The sequence below is a fragment of the Aythya marila genome, assembly GCF_965140915.1.
Source record: "Aythya marila genome assembly, chromosome: 2".
NCBI classification, from domain to species: domain Eukaryota; kingdom Metazoa; phylum Chordata; class Aves; order Anseriformes; family Anatidae; genus Aythya; species Aythya marila.
The window spans coordinates 44,210,133-44,227,172 of NC_139043.1; the positions used below are offsets into that span (position 1 = coordinate 44,210,133).

Genomic DNA, 17,040 nt, shown 5'->3' on the forward strand with positions numbered 1-17,040 from the left:
GCTGCAGCATGGCACGTTAGAGCAGAAATAACTGTTTTAATTTAAGAGGTTTGAATACAAGGTAAGAACAGTTTGGGCCCTGGGTGATGGTCATAACGTGCTCTTTAGAAACAAAGAGAGAACAGAGTAAGGAATTGCTTGATTCTCATTATAAAGTCTGATAGCAATTTTTGCTTTTGAAACATTAGATCATGTTCTGTCAGTTCCTTAGGGTAAGGTACTTTTGGAGACTCCCTAGTGCCCACATTCTCTCTTGCAAGTGAAAGCTTGGTGTCTTCTTATGAGTGGGACCTTGTGACTCTTGATACTTACTGACTTGATCTCTTTGTGGTACTTACTGACTTGATCTCCTCCAAATGCAACTTTTGTTGTTTACCAGGCACAGCAAGTTAGGGAAGAGAGAGTTTCCTTCCTATAATACATGAGCATTTACACACTTGCACAAAAGGAAATACATTCTGCTCTACTAAGCAGTATACGCTAGTTTACTAAGAGGTGTACGCTAGCTGGGACAGTCTATTAAAATAGAGATCCATATTCCTATCAGTGGCACTACCCACCATTCTCAATGTAAAGATTACATAGCCATCTTATTCTTCTGTTGGAGACTAGGGGTATATTTTTTTATATGTATTTTTGGGTGGCAGTTCTAGTTTAGACATTCCCTTCATTTAGCTTTCACTCCTTTGCTTATGCTGTCTGTTGCTTGTGCTAAGCTATTCTTGCAGAGGTGTAGCGAATCAGGTCAGGGAACTGATCCAGCTGAAAAGTAACTGCCAAAATAAGCCAGCTGTTTCTACTGTGGGGGTGAGAACATACGAGTGTGAAGGTCATAATGGAAAGGAATGGGGACTGTTTAAAATTGTATTATAATTGAGGATGGTGGGAGGATAGATGTGTAACCATTCCCTAAGTTACAGCATGTCTATTGCGGAAGCATACCTGATATCTTTCATCGTGCTTGAAATAGTCATCATATCCTTTTTCTAACTTTTTTTTTTTTTTTTTTTTTTTTTTTTTGTCCTAATAGTTTTGATTGTCATTCTGTTAGCTGCCTCTGCTTCTGTTTAACATCGTGTAGAGATTTCTTGTTCTTCAGAGCCTGTTCATGCTTTCTGGCTTTGTCCTAGAAATGTTTCTAGTGGCACAATAGAGGCTGCAGTCCTGGAGCAGCCCCAGTCTTCTGTATTTCTCTCCTATTCTTGATCCCAGCTATATTTCTGGCCATCTCTTGTGCTGGACTTTACAGTCACCTTAATGTTCACAAAGACAGCACAAAAACAACTAGGAAACAGTTAAAAGTTTTCTGGGCTGTAGCTGATGTGGACATCAGGCAATGCAACCTAAATATATGGCTGGTTGGCCCAGCAAGTTATTTCCAGCCTCATCAGTTTTGCTGGTGCTGTTGTTTATGCACCTACATGGTCCCAGTTACATCAGCACAAAGGGGTGGGAGTGAACAGCTGTATCAGGAGCTACTTAAACAAGTATTATTGCTGAAAGAGGTATGTATGTAACAGGCCCCTAATCTCCAAGGCACAAGGAGGAGCAGTGTGACATGGGGAAAGGATGGCAAGAGAGGGTGGTTCTGTTTCCGTTTTCGTTTGGCTTTGCACTTAGGCTAGTTAAAACTGCCAATTAAATTAAATTTCTGGGGCCAGAAATGGAAGCAGGTAGAAGAGACCAACCCTTTAGTCCAGTACTACTGCTGGAAGTTCTTGCTTATTGAAAATACAGCTTTGGCATTTGTAGTCTGTCCTCCTAGTTTGGTTCATGATAGCCTCCGTCCAATTCAGCTCATGGCAAACAAGGCAGCCTCAAATTGTCACTGGTTTCCCTTAGTGGTTTTAAGACTTAGCAGCTGTAAGTTCAGTTTCCTCCTCGTCACCACCTGCAAAATTTTAAGATATATTTGTATTGCCTTATCAGCACTGGTAAGTTTTCTTGGAATATTATGATCCCCACTACACTTTTTGATTTAAATTTGTTTTATTGCATTTCACAGACTTGATGTGGTTCATTACTTGGTGTTCTAAAGGAGTTGACAAAATAAACATTAGTGTGTATGTTAAGGCCTCACAGATTGGCTCACAACTTGCTTGATCAGCTGCTGCAAGCATAGTCACGAGAGCCTTAATGCTGTGTGGTTTATATTTTTACAGAGCAAGAATTATAAGTAGATCATGTAACTTTTATGTAAACAGTAGAGAACAGCAGAGTTTGAAATCTGTTTTCAAATGTGAGAGTGCAGTGAAATGAGAAGTGGAAAAAGAAATCTTTGCAGTTGAAGAACTATATAAACAGTCCTTTGGGAGTGTTGGTATTTCTGAATTATAATTTTGGGATAGATTTGGAGATGGAGAGCTTGTCTGTCTTACAATGGAGAACACAGCAGAAATCCCTAACGTAGTGATTTGAACAGGTAGATCAGTACAGTCCAGCACTGTGCCTGCAGATAATATGCCAGCACAGGTCCAAAGGCCATGAATGGCATCAGGCGTTGATATGCTTGAACAAATAAGCTCTATCTCCTGTCCCAGAACCAACTCCTTGGTCTGAGCTGGCAAATACAAAGCTGGTGTGGTGGTTTTGAGTCACATGGTCCAGTGCTTCTTGTGCAGAGCTGCATCTGCACTTGTTATGCTTGGAATAATATTCCAAGGGGACACAATAGGTCAATTGCAGAATTATCACTTTGCCTTGGGGGTGTCTATTTGTAGCCTCAGTTTCAGCTCAATGCACCGTGTACTCAAAACTTTAAATTTTATTTTCAATATGAATATTTCAATTGTGCTATACCTGTGAGTAAACAAGCACTAGACCACTGGTTTGTTTGCACGTGTTGAGCTGTCAGCAGGCAACAGTACTTCTAAAATTATGTCTGTCACAAGGGGGAAGCATTTGACTATGTTTAGTAACAGAGGGGCTTAGGAGTGTTGACAGAATGCTGTATTTCAGGCTCTTTTCTTTTCCTTCTTTCACTTACTCTTTAATGTTTAATTTTAATTTTTATGTTTGTTTCCTCCCCCTCAAATCTCTCGAGACCTTAACCCGGTTTAAAATGTAAAAGCTTCATTCTGCAGTCTTTTTTTTTTTCCTGCTTCTCTCCTCTAGTTCATTTTTATCCTGAATTTCTTTGTTGATTCTGTTACCTAGCATATTTTGTGCTGCTCCTGTGGCTGGGAGAAGGAGAGAACAGAAGGTTGATAATAGCACAGTTTGAAATTTGTCTTTGACATTGGATCAGACTTCTCTTTTCCTGCATAAAGTGTCATAAATTAAATAGGAGGAAAATACTCTTTTTTTTTTTTTTTTTTTTTTTTTTCTTCATGCTCTGTTGTGTTGATAGTCAATGGGTACTGGGCAAGGAAATGAGAAGGGAGCATGAGGAAGCAGAGGGGATATCGTGCAGTTACCAGGAAGAGGATTGTAAAGGGAATCATTGGTCTGCACCCTGCCTGCCTTAACTGGGAAACTGATAGCAGGGACAAATAAATACATGACCGTCACTCTGGTGAGTGATGCTGCCCAAGTGTCCCTCACAAAGACCTCACTAAAATTCAGAGTTCATCCACGAAATTTGTGAAAAAATCTCAATAATTAGTTATAAGTTATGTAGCTCCTCAAGGTCTAGCCTGCACATCAGACCACTGGACCCAGCCATACTGTGTGGTTTGAAAATGAGCTTGAGTGAGGAATGTAGGTAATGACTGGCTCATGTTGATTTCTGAGCTTGCAGGCTGCTAATGCATCTCTGTTTGCTGGAAGAAGATCTCTAGGTGCTAGAGGTGGCATTCAGTTTAATTATCATCAGCAAAAAGATTAGAGAATCATGTGTTTGCATGGAGACAAAACTAATTTTATATTTCTTGTAATAATCTGTTACTGTCAAGCCCTTATTTTGAATATTTCAAGGGAGAGGAAAATAGCCGTATGCCAATTTAGGTAGTTAATGATATTTCACTATCCTTTGTTCAATGAACAAACTGAACAGAATCCTTTTTAGAAATCAGTTGGTTTTGTTATTCATTTTTATAAATTATTGATGCAATCACAGAAAGCCATTATTGATACAACAAAACTAGTATGTAAATATGTATAATAACCTACATGTGACTACTTAGCATTTAAGTACCCACATTCTTGATTCAAAAATCAGGTGATAGATGCATTGCAAATTTGCCACAATAGGGCTTCTTGTTTGCATTAATTGTTCCTTTCAGACGTCAGTGCTACATCCTGTCATTTCAGCCTTTAAATAGGCAATTATTTCAGACCTACTCATTTTAAAATAGATAAACAATACTAGTGAAGAGTTGCTTATTTAATAACCTGTGTTTCTGGTTAGGTCTTTCACGAGCAGGCTGAAATACTAGGACATTTCTCGTCACAATGCTCTTACCAAAAATGTTCTGCCAGTTTAAATGCATGATGCTGTTTTCCTATCCAGTGCTGTTGCTTCAGTATCTGTTTCACTGAGATAGTCAGGACTGTAAATAGGGTGAAACTGTTTATACAGTTAATTCACATGCTTCACATAAGGGTAAGTAGTGTTACCATTGCAGAAACTGCATGAGGCAAGAGAAAAATCCTTGGCGTTCCCTTATCAAGAAGTTTTGAGTAATTAAGTATTTTCAAATTAACTAGAGGATTTTTGTTCGTTCATTTGTTTTGTACTGCCAGATATACCCAAACTACCTATTTAGCACGAGGAAGCATTTTTACAGTTGTATTGCTAATTCTGCTTTCATATTATTTTTTTTTTTTTTGTGGGTAAAAGTTGTTGTTTTTGCTCTGTTTTTCAGGGTACTTTTGATGATTACTTGGAGTTGTTTTTACAGTTTGGCTATGTGAGTCTCTTCTCATGTGTTTATCCACTGGCAGCTGTCTTTGCAGTGTTAAACAACATCACAGAGATATATTCTGATGCCTTAAAAATGTGCAGAGTTTACAAGCGCCCATTTGCAGAACCCACAGCGAATATTGGTGTTTGGCAGGTAATCTTTCTGTTTCCTTTTTAATCACGTATTTTAAATGAAGTTCACCAAATTTATTTAAGCTGTGTTTGATCATCAGCCACTTCTGAAGTTTAATAAATATTTTGTCATCTTCAGTGCCTTAGGATACTATTGAACTGTGTTGCATTTTGTAGGATTTTCAACCACACGTTATTTTCAATTGCCTTTGAAAAGAAAAATCCTATCATTAGTCCCTGTGTGTGTGTGTATGTTGTAGTCCTGTTGCAATTCCAGCAAAGCAAAGCTGCCAGATCTGGTGCTCTACAGCAAATGTTTTTCAAAAATATTAACATCTGGTGCAATCTCAGAAGCATGTAGCTCATCCCATGCAGTTTGAGAAAATTGAGGAATGATAGGTAAGTACTTGGATTCCTGAGCCATGCTTGTCTATGCGCTCTTGTGGGTACTGGTGCTCAGGCCTGACTGATTTTAAAATTTTTAGATTTATGTGCAGGAGTAGTACTTTACAGTAAAGTTGTACTCTATTTTAACAAATTAATAGTAGTACTTCTTGGGTTAAGAATTTTCTGTCCTCAGTTGTTTAGCCATACAATTTTGCTAGCACCAAGTAGTTTGGGGCCTGCCAAGTTGAGTACATCCATGAACTATTTCTAACTAAAAATAGCCCTGCAGAACTCCTCCAAAACCAGAGGTATTTCTGATAAAAAGGAAGAATATTTAGTCATATCCAGAGACATTGGCTGTAACAGCAGTAGCCTGATGAGTGTGAAGTAAGCTGGAGGAAATGTCTAGGGGATGATCTGTGGTTTAGTGTTGTTCAAGATTTCTGATAATACATAGTAAAGATGAAGGGTGCAATAAACTAATAGATAGTTTAAGTTAGAGATACTGTAAATGTTGAAACAAGTGGAAGATGAGAGATGAAATCGGGAAACATTGAATGAAATGTACTGTGAAAACATGCAAGCCAACTATTCTGAGCAGTGTTTGTTAGATGTGGACACAGAGAATAATGAAGTGAAATTATAGCAAAAGTCTTATAATACTAAGTCATAAAAATGTAATTTGTAATCTGATTGTGTTGTAACATTTAATGCATTTTCACAGTCCAGTTCTGTGCTGCCAACATCTTGATGGCATTGACCCAGAGGTGTGACCACCAGTTAAATGAGGCTATGGTCATTAAGTCCCAAGCATAGCTGCAGGTATAGCATTTAGTTTTGCTAGAATGGCTTGTTTCAGTCTAGCAAATAGGCTGAGAAATTCCAACGCTAATGCTACAGTCATGAGCTTTTTTTTTTTTGGTAGTATAGGTTTTTAAGCAATAGTAGAAATGCAGTTGCTTTGTGAATGAAAAAAAAATGACTTAAGTTTTAGTCATCTGTTTTATGTGGGAAGTTAGAGCATTGGCTGAAAGATATCTGTTAAAGAAAAACTGGAATTATTTTGTCAGGTGAGCTGAACCAGCAGCTTGTTGTCAAAGAGAAAGTTACTGCTGCTAATTCGTTGTGACAATGCTATATTTCAGTATCAGTCTTGCTCATTCCAGAGAGGGCCTTGCAATAAGTCGCCATTATATTGCAAAAGTAATTGTCATGCTGTAGTAATATTTTCAGACGTTTTGTGGGAGCTCTGCTGGCAAGAGCTTCTCAGCCTTATGCAACCGCATGTGTTTAAATGTAAATCTTTCTTTCAACAAATTTCAGCTTGTATAACTGGTTGTGATTTAAGAAAGCTATTCTGAACCATCCTTGCATTTTCTCGTTACTTAACTTTCAGAAGAAACAAAAACAGAATGCTGGGACTATAGTTCCTCCAGGAGTTTTGTTGCCTTTTCCTTTATCTTGAAAGAAATACAGTATTAGGAGTGTAAATGTAGATGAATTCACCATCTTTCATGTGCTCAGATTATGAGTTGTGAAGATACCAAGGATTAGGTTGTTTTCCTGACCACTACTTTTTTTGAGGATTATTCTGATTTTTTTTTTTTCAGGAGATGATTTGGCATTACCTACATCTGGGATGTTAGCAGTCTTTAAATAATTTCTTGAAGTCTTTACAGTACTATGGTGTTGTGGGAGAATGCTGCTTAACTTCTTCACAGCAAATACACATACACACATAGAGATGTGGAATTAGAGAAAAATTCAGGGCTACCAGGTGGGCTTTGTGGTACTGCAGGCCTTGTTGTGGTCTTACTGTTGCCTGTTTTTACAGCTGACAAAGTCTAGTTGAATTGCCAAAAAAAGTTCTATATTATAGAAATCAAAAAATGAAAGGAAAAAAAAATGAAATAATGGGTTTTCTGAGCATTTAATGAAGAGAGAGCGAATATCTAGCACAGTTTGGAGACTGGTAAATTAGAGATAATGGCCATAACTATGAATATATTTGTGTTTTATTTCAGTTGGCTTTTGAAACCATGAGTGTAATATCGGTAGTTACTAATTGCATACTGATCGGAATGTCTCCACAAGTGAATGCCCTTTTCCCAGACTCAAAAATGGACCTCATTCTGACTGTGGCATTGGTAGAGGTAAGTCTGGCCTCAGATAACATTCAAACATGTTAGTAGCAAACAACATGGACGACTGTGGAAATGATGCCAGGAAGATTTTCTTCCCTTATTTTAAAAGGATTTTAGCATTTTCCCAACCAAAGAATTGTTTCAAAATACTGCTTTTTATTTTCTGTGTTTTCATGTATTGTGGATGATATGCCATACTTTTTCTGTACATTCCCAAGATCCTGTTTATTTGTTGCTTCATGTCTTTAAAGAATAATTTAATAGTACTGTTTCAAGAAGCAAAATAACCTTATTTTTGTGAAATGGATGTTTTTCTACCTGGTTTGTGACTCCAGCACATTTATAAAAATGTCTTGCATCATCTTTATAAATGTTTCCCAGAATGGCTGATCTGAAACAAGTACGTATGATGACTGTATGTATGCTTATAATAACATTTGGGCTTCGTGTTTTCCTAATTTTATGGAGTAAACACTTGAGTGTCTTTCTTTTTCAAGCAAATGACTGGGCATTTTATATCATAACAAATTGTAGGACTTTGTCCTTATGTCTCTTTCTGTTCGAGTTTTCTTGTATTGCCTTGCTTCAACTTCAAAAAATTATGCTGTTTTAACTTTTAGGAATTCAATTATTTTTCTTGTGGCGAAAAATCTGTGTTGTTTATGTGTAGTTGTTCAACTGAAATGCTTTATAGAGGTGTAGCAGCAGCAGGTAGGTACTGCTGTGTTGTTCTTACAGGTGTTACAGGTTCTGCAATGATTTATGCGCTTGCTTGAAGTTTGCAGAGTTAACTCTAAATATGAATCACTTGTCAACTGGTTTACTGAAGTTTGAGTCTACAGACAATGAGAAAGATTTTTTTCTATCACGTGTGAACATCTGCATTAACCTCAGTGAAATATTTTAATGTAAAATTAATTTGGCAATTTAAATGCAACGTTATAATTAGTTCATTGCTGGATAATGTATCCAGAGGTCATATCAAAACTGTGTGACTAAATGTGAGCAGAGTGAAGCTATAATGTCAGGCTGGCTATCTGGTATCTGGGCAGACCTCTGTTTCTTGGTAGGTATAGGAGAACACAAGTATTTTTCCTCCCCCAGTTTAAGTTCTGTTTATATGTAATCCTTTACTGTGCTTCAATTCCTGTATTCTAACTTGGAAGCCCTTGGAGTTCCTTTTTAACAGTGCATTGCAAACAAATTATCTATAAATCCTATGGAAATGAGGATTTAAAAAATGACTAAAGGAAAGGAAGAAAGTGTGTTTACTAAAGGTAAATTAGTTTACTATTAAAAAAAAATTAAATAAAAAAGTAAATTAAGTTTACTAAAGGTAAATTAGTAATGAGGGGAGAAAAGACAAGAATGTTGTTTTATATCAAGAAGCAACTTTGGCCAAGGCTACGAATCTAGAATTAACTACACTGTATGAAGGGGCAAGTAGAGACTAATGCTGGATGAGCCAGAGGAGAGGAAAGGCAGCTGTTTGGTTATAGAGCAGTCAACCTTTCTCTTAATTTTTCTGGTTAGTAAAAATAAGCCTCATAATGTTCTTGTCAGAAAAGGTATAGTTAAAAAATAGCTTGAATCAAAAGTGTGCTTGATACTTGTATAAGTACTCTGTTATAATCTATCTACTGTTTCTGTGTTGTTATAAACTGTTTATTATCTGAGAAACAGAAGACAAAAAAAATAAAAGCAAACATAGAAGTCTTACAGTACCCTTTAAGGATGCACGTTTCTGCAGCATAACAAGCCATATGACTTTTGAAATATTGCTGCTTATAAACAATTACAAAACTCTTGAATGTGAAATTTAAAACTTCAGCAGTCTCCTGAGGGACAGACCTGCAGTGTATTTTAAACAATATTTAATACCTTCACAGGTTTCTTTTTGGGAGAATCAGAATAGCATGGGTCATATAATTTTGCAAGATATTTTATAACATAAAATATGAAGTTTCTGGAGTCTAGAAGAGTTCTCCAAAGTGAAACACATTTATATATAGTTTTTATTTCAAAAAGCCATGTGAAAGTGATTACAAGAAGCATGGCTTCCACTTCTGTTGAAGACAGTTCCATTGTGGTGACAGTTATACATATTCTCAGTTACAGTAAGGAGTTCTTTTTTATCAGTAGTTATGTTGTACATATTTCAGGTTAAAACACTGATTACAAAAGGTAGAAGGAAGGAAAGATGAGTAGATGTTGTAGGACTGCAGCCAGTTTCAGCAGCAGCATGGATTTTTGGCAGCTTAAAGAGATGGGTCTATTTTTGCCTTCTTCCTGGGTATTTATTTCTATTTTATCTTTTACACTGGCACTTTCTTTTATCTGGTACACGATGAATCAGATTAAGAAACTGATCTGGCAGAAGCTGTCTGACCCAGTTCACTGGTGAAAGGGAGAAGGGCAGAAACAACAGTGCGTGGAAGACAGGTTTGCCCTTTATAGTAGTGCTGCAGGTTTGTGCTGGATTAAATTGTAGAGCTTCAGCACCACAGCCTGTTCTTCCTTTAAGTATTGCTTCATGCCTAAAGTAGGAGAGGAGCACAAGTGTCATGCATTTGCACTATTCCCATGCACCTTTACTAAGCTATATTAATGATTAAATTGTGCACTTTCAGAAAAAATGCAGGAACAGAATACATCACTCTCAGCCTCTAATACAAACCTGGTTCATCTAAAGTGCATCAGTGTCAAGGTAGGAAAAAAATCTGTCACATGTGCCAGGGTGTTGATAGAAGAACATTTCAGATCACCTAGTAGAGATTCTGCACAGAAACACAGTACAGATGAGTTATTTTACTTTCTGGTGTTTGCTGCAGGTGGGTGTGAGAATTTTATGGTGTGTTTATGCTATGTTGACAATGGCTTGGCAGGCGGTGTGAAAATGTTAGGGAATAGAAGAAACTTAGCAAACTATATATTCTTTCACATGTTCAGTTGATGGGGTAGCCTACTTCAATCTTAGTTGTTGTTAAATATTTTAATCAGGTTTAAGTAATTGAGATTCCATTTGAATAATTATACCTCTGTTTGATGCAAAGCTAGACAGAAAAAGGACTGATCTTACCAAAGCCAAGCATAAGTAGCAGTAGCAATGTCCAGATTTTTTATTTTTAATTTTTTTATTAAGTACTTGGTAACGATGGTACTAATAATCTTTCAAATGGAAATGTGTTTATGTGGCAACGTCTGACACCGCTCACTACAGATCTAATGAAGAACATGTGGTATTCTTGTAAGCATTCTGTACCAAGCCCTTACAGATTTATGCAAAATAATTTTTCATTAACACCATTAAATCTACTGCTGCCTACACTCTTTGTGACAATACATGATCAAAGTAAGTGCTAATTAAATATAATAAAATATCATGCATTTTGTAATAAATAATAGCATCAAAATAATAACATTTAATAATAAAATAAAAAATAATAAAAACAGTGATCTTTTTTTCTGAACAGTTGACCTATTTTCATCAATCCAACATCTGCTTCCATGGCAACATGATTTTGAACCAGGAGCAGAATCATGAAACTCCCCTCTTTTACTTATGGGCGGGCACTAAATGAGTGAAGCAAGTGCTGTTTTCAAACAAAGAAGTAGGTGTATGTCCTTAAAGCAGCAAACAAGCCCTTATTAACATCCTGTTGAAGTGATTATGTCCCATAGTTGGTTTAGTTCAGGCTCAGCTGTATATGCACACTTTTGTTGTGAACCACAGGTGCAAGGTTGAGCATTCTGAGCAAGCAAATGCCTGTGCTCACGTGAGACTGTTTCCAGTCACCTCTCTCTTCTTGCGCTGATTTGTGGGGGGGAAAAAGATTCGTAAAGAAATTTGGTGAATAGTCAGGGTGTAGGTTAACATATGATATAACCTTAATTCTGCAGTGCTTTTTGCTTTTTTTGTTTCAAAAATTGTTAGTGCAGAACTTTGTTCTTGATAACCATTTCTTTTTAATTTAGAATCTCATAAATTTGAAGAATGTTAATTAATTCACTTTCAGTACTACTCTGAAAGCTGGGTTCCAGAGATCAGTTCCATGTACAACTCCTAGTTGTGTGTGTGTATATATATATATATAAATATATTTTTTAATGGTCCATTGATAGAGGTGCTTTGAAGCAGTAGCTATAAATTACAGGTTTATATCAATGTATCCTGAACTCCAAAAGTAACTCGTGTATTTAGCACTCAAATGTAGTAAACTAATGGAAAACTTACAGCCAGAGGTACATGCAGTTTGGATGCTTTACATCACATAAAGGCATTAGCTTGGAAATGCTGTGTAATAACAGAGGGCCCTTTTGATAGCTGTAGTATAAAACCTGATCTTACAGTCTACAAATAGAATCTACAAATGTGATTTTGGGAATAATGTATAATGCCATCAGGTCTCGTATAGATGAAAATGAGAACCCTAGCATAAGTACATGAATGGGATATTTGTGGCAAACATGGTTTAATAAACAGCCGGGCTATGTGAATTTGATTTCATGGAGTCCTCATAAAGTTTGAATTATTTGTTCATGAGCTTCGTGTGTGTGTCAGTTCTGTAAGAGGTAAGGAGTAGAATAAGAGAAGCAACCTGTTCTTAGGGTTTGTTTTTCTCAGTGAGGAAAAACCGACAGTCCATTTATCAAAGGGTTGAAAGCAGGAATCAGAGCTTGCTAATAAAGCAGAGAAGTTCGTGTTCTTTTTAAGAGTTATAGCTAATCCTAAATCAAAGTGGTTGAAGGGTGCCTCATACCTCAGCTATTCTCTAGCATTCAATTTTATTGTTTTTCTTCATCCTGGTGTACAGTAGAAGCTCTTTTGAGCACTCCTAATGTTACAGCCTCAACACTCAATCAGCCCAGCAGTAAACTTGGCAGTTGTTTCTGAAATAATATACCAAAGGATCTGGAAAACTCTATTAGAGCCAAGCAGTTTGGCTTGTAGAGAGTAGATGAAAAGGTATATTTATCATCTGGTTCTAGGTAGCATCGTTATCTGCTTTCAAGATAACCTTGGGAGTTATTAAACATAGCATCCAGAGTGGAACTGAAAATCTTTTGAATCCATTTCCTAAGCAAAAGCAGTTTTAGGTGTCTTGTTAGCTTCTAGTTTTCCCCTTATAGTCTTCAAAAAAAAAATCCTGAAATGTTGTGACAAACTTCAGTGATTTATGGTTCTTTTAGTGATAAAGCGTGTGTGTGTGTTTTATTTTTAAGAAACAGTATGGGATGCCTGCATGAAGTTCAACAAGGCCAAGTGCCGGGTCCTGCACCTGGGGCGCAATAACCCCAAGCAGAGCTACAGGCTGGGAGAGGAATGGTTGGAAAGCTGCCAGGCAGAGAAGGACCTGGGAGTGATGGTGGATAGTCGGCTGAATATGAGCCAGCAGTGTGCTCAGGTGGCCAAGAAGGCCAACGGCATCCTGGCTTGTATCAGGAACAGCGTGACCAGCAGGGCTAGGGAGGTGATCGTCCCCCTGTACTCAGCTCTGGTGAGGCCGCACCTCGAGTACTGTGTTCAGTTTTGGGCCCCTCGCTACAAGAAGGACATGGAGGTGCTTGAGCGGGTGCAGAGAAGGGCGACGAAGCTGGTGAGGGGCCTGGAGAACAAGTCCTACGAGGAGCGGCTGAGGGAGCTGGGCTTGTTCAGCCTGGAGAAGAGGAGGCTCAGGGGCGACCTTATCGCTCTCTACAGATACCTTAAAGGAGGCTGTAGCGAGGTGGGGGTTGGTCTGTTCTCCCACGTGCCTGGTGACAGGACGAGGGGGAATGGGCTTAAGTTGTGCCAGGGGAGTTTTAGGTTAGATGTTAGGAAGAACTTCAGTGAAAGGGTTGTGAGGCACTGGAACAGGCTGCCCAGGGAAGTGGTGGAGTCACCATCCCTGGAAGTCTTCAAAAGACGTTTAGATGTAGAGCTTAGGGATATGGTTTAGTGGAGGGCTGTTAGCGTTAGGTTGGAGGTTGGACTCGATGACCTTGAGGTCTCTTCCAACCTAGAAAATTCTGTGATTCTGTGATTCTATGATCTATTTCTCAGAAATGACATACATGAATAGCATTATGACAGGGTGGGACTGAGGCGTGGTACCATATAGAAGCCTTCTGCATATGTGGAGCAAATAGCTTTGTCTAGGGTTCAAGAGATTGCAGTTCATCAGATATGCAAAGTACACGTATGTATTGGTAACTTCACGTGGCAAAGAAATAAAAAATGTAGAAAAATACATTAGTGTATTCAGGTATACGTCCATTGACACTAATGGAGTTCTAACAGTGCAAAGGGCAAATAAAACAGCTTAGCATAGAGCAATTTTTTGCTAAATTATTTCTGCATTTGTGACAGAAACTACTTTAAATGTATTAGTTGCATAGTTTCACATACAGAATTGTGTAGGCTGGAAAGGCCCCGTGGGGGTTATTTGGCACAACCTTCTGTTGAAAGCAGGACCCTCGATTAGGTTATCCAGGGCCTCACCAAGCTAACCTAAGGCTCATTGAACACTTCCAGTGAGGGAAAGTCCACCCCTTCTCTGGGCAACATCTTCCAGCATTTAATTGTTTTTATGGCAAAGAATTTACTTTTTTCTTACAGCAAGACAAAAAAACCTCTGAAGCATCTTGTGGCTCATGGCTTCTTGTCCTTGTGAAGAGAGCAGCTCTGTCCTCTCTGAAACTACCTGATAGGTATTGGTAGACTGTGATTAGATCCCCTGCACCCAGCCTGGTCTTTTCAGAGTCAGACAAACCCAGCTCCTTCAGCCTTTCTTTGTATGCCACATTCTTCAGCCCTCTAATCTTGGTGGCCCTCCAGCAGGCTTCCTCCAGGTTTTCAGTCTTTGTTTTCCAAGTTGCCAGTGCCACTTGCAAAGAAACGAGAAGAGTGTTTTTCATGTGTGCTCATCTCCATGTATCTTTCTGTCAGTTGCAGTGTGTATTCTTTCTTTGTCCTTAATGTAATTCTTTAATTAGAGAAAATAATTGAAATAATTTATGGGAGCTGTTGGACAACTCTTAACTTCCCTACTGCTGAAATTTTTCATCAATAGTCTCCAGGTATTTGCCTTTACATCTGCATCTAATTTTCTGGGGCATTGTAGCCTTTTAATACTGATAATGCTTATTTACATGCACGCATGTATGTGCCTCGAGGGCGTTTCATTTCTAGTGTCTGGTTGGAATGCTGCTACTTCGTGTGTATTATAAATAGTTTGTCGTTTTTCAGGTACAAATGTAAATAGTGTTTACTGATAAATATTTGATGTGTGGGTTAGATTTCTGTCTGATAGCTTGATTTGACATAAAGAAGTTAACTATAGGAAAAAGCGATTAGCTCTGAAGAATAAATAATATCTGGGAAGCTATGCATATGGTTCTTCTGAAATGTTTAATGATAAGGTACAAATGTTACTGACAGCTTTACAAATCTTTTTTAAGAAAATACTTAGTAAGCATACTCGTCAGGTATATTATTCTAGTAACACAGATATCTTAGCCAAGACCCATCTATGCTTGCAATTGTGATGAAAATAGGCAAATGTAGAAAGATTAATGGAAAAATCTCCTTTATGTAAATTGAGTAATTATTTGGTTCACTGATGTATACATACATGAAATAATTCTGCATCATTTCTAATTCTGCATGTTAAAAAAGGTTAATCCAAGCCACTGGTGATTTCAATTAACATATTGTTTCCATTTACAAATACCTCTACCTCAGTTGGGAACAGCTTAATATACATAAGAAATCAAATCTAAAAGTCCCCCTTTAAACAAAAATATAAAAAATGATGTTTCCGTTTTTAATATTGTACAGAATGGTCATTTGATTTTTATATTTGATGCTAGACAGGTAAGCAACTGCAGTTCAATTTATTCCTTAATGCGCAATTGTGAGTGATTAAAAACAGTTTTTAATATTTTCAGATATTTTAATTTCAAGCTGAAGCCCTGTGAATAGTTATCAGAAGATGCTGGGTAGTGTTGCTGTAACACCTTGCTGGAAGTTTCTAAAGGTTGCTGCAGTATAAAAACTTGAAGTGTACTGGTTTTTCAGTTTGTTTGACAATATTTGAAGAATAAAAATGAGCTCAAATTTCTATGTATTTTATATATGCTGTGCTTAAATTGTAGGTTTAGTTTGAGTGTAAAGATGTCGGATATTTTAGATGTGTTAGCCTTCTTTGTAACAGGGGAACAGATTGCTTCTCAGAGTGTTTTTTTCTCACCTCAGTGAGAGGCTTCTCCTTTCAGACGGAAGGAGGATTTATAGATTTCTCTATTTAAAATTGTATAAAATGCTTGCTGTGAACCAAATTCTTGCGACCATAACAATGAGGTCAAAAAAATGTCAGTTTTGCTGGTTGTCTGTGAACAGGGAATATGTTTAGTTCTAAAATGAAGCTTTATCACAGATCTTTTTATTGCCACCTAGTGTCTTTTTTTTTTTTTTTTTTTTTTTTTAATACTCATTCTGATTTAGTATAAACTTGGTTTTGGTCATCTAGTGGCAAAAGCTTGTCAAAATGAAAACAAACATTAAAAAAAAATCAAAGGTCGGGGTAAGTTTGATGCTGGTTGCATTTCCTACAGAAATGTAAATGCATATTAACATCTATTTGTTCTTAAGTAGTCTGGTAGCTTTTACAAATACAGATTTTTTTTATTTTTTTTTAAATAAATAAATCAAAATGGGCTAGTAGTGTGCTCAAAGACATGGCAAAGCTAGGTCAGATCATAGGACTATCTAGGCCAAATTCTGGCAGAGGCCCAGGGAAGAGTATATTAGTATAGCTAAGTTTGTAGTCATTCTTCCTCAGAATTAATTCCCAGGCTTCAGTGATGTCAGCCTTTTTAAGGACCCGTTTCATTATTGAAAATGAACTGGCCAGAACTGCTTATGAAAGCATATAAGCATTTTTAGAATGGCATATCTACTGTTTCAAAAGACCTTTGATTATTTTATAGTAAAAACTAGTTAAGTTAGGGAACTACTGTTGATGTACTCCCAGCATAATAAATAATTACCATGGATCTTGGTTCTACTGTTTTTTTCTAGCTTTTTTTCCAATTCTAGATGCTGTCAGGGTGATATAACAGTGGAGGTTAAGAAATCAGTGCCATAGGAAGCACTCTAACTGGAAATGAAATACAAGGACACTTCTCATAGAAGCAGAGGTAGCAAAAGGGGAACCCTCTTCTCTTGCCATCAGCCAGGTGGGAGCAGGAACTGGGAGCTACAAAAGGTATCAGGTTCTACTCAACTGGAAGACCTGAACTTTCAAGAAGGATCACAGCAATATTTTAGCTCATGTGGGGGTCCCTTCAGTAATTGCAGCAGAAATTATGGTCTTCTAGGCATGTACCATTCCTCATGAATCTAACATTAGCTGGTAGTTAGTACTGTATTTTTAAGCCATGGAAGGCTGGATGGGGAAAGATACCTTAGGAAGTCTTCCAGGAAGAGAAAATATTCCTTAACTACGCTAATAAATGCTTCAGAACTGTCAACCTGGAAAAATAGCAGGAAAC

At 37.4% G+C, this 17,040-nt stretch overlaps 1 protein-coding gene across 4 annotated transcripts in view; it reads left to right on the top strand.

Annotated features, from left to right (window-relative positions):
* ANO10 (anoctamin 10) overlaps nt 1–17,040 on the top strand; it is a 122,733-nt gene that overhangs the window by 15,593 nt on the left and 90,100 nt on the right. For all 4 annotated transcript variants that reach the window (XR_014317002.1, XR_014317003.1, XM_082754410.1 and 1 more), the window contains exons 10-11: nt 4,806–4,997; nt 7,387–7,515. Coding sequence is in view for 2 of the 4 variants with exons in the window: in XM_082754410.1 (XP_082610536.1) it covers nt 4,806–4,997; nt 7,387–7,515 (321 nt within the window). In the remaining 2 variants the exon portion in view is untranslated. The remainder of the gene's footprint in view (nt 1–4,805; nt 4,998–7,386; nt 7,516–17,040) is intronic.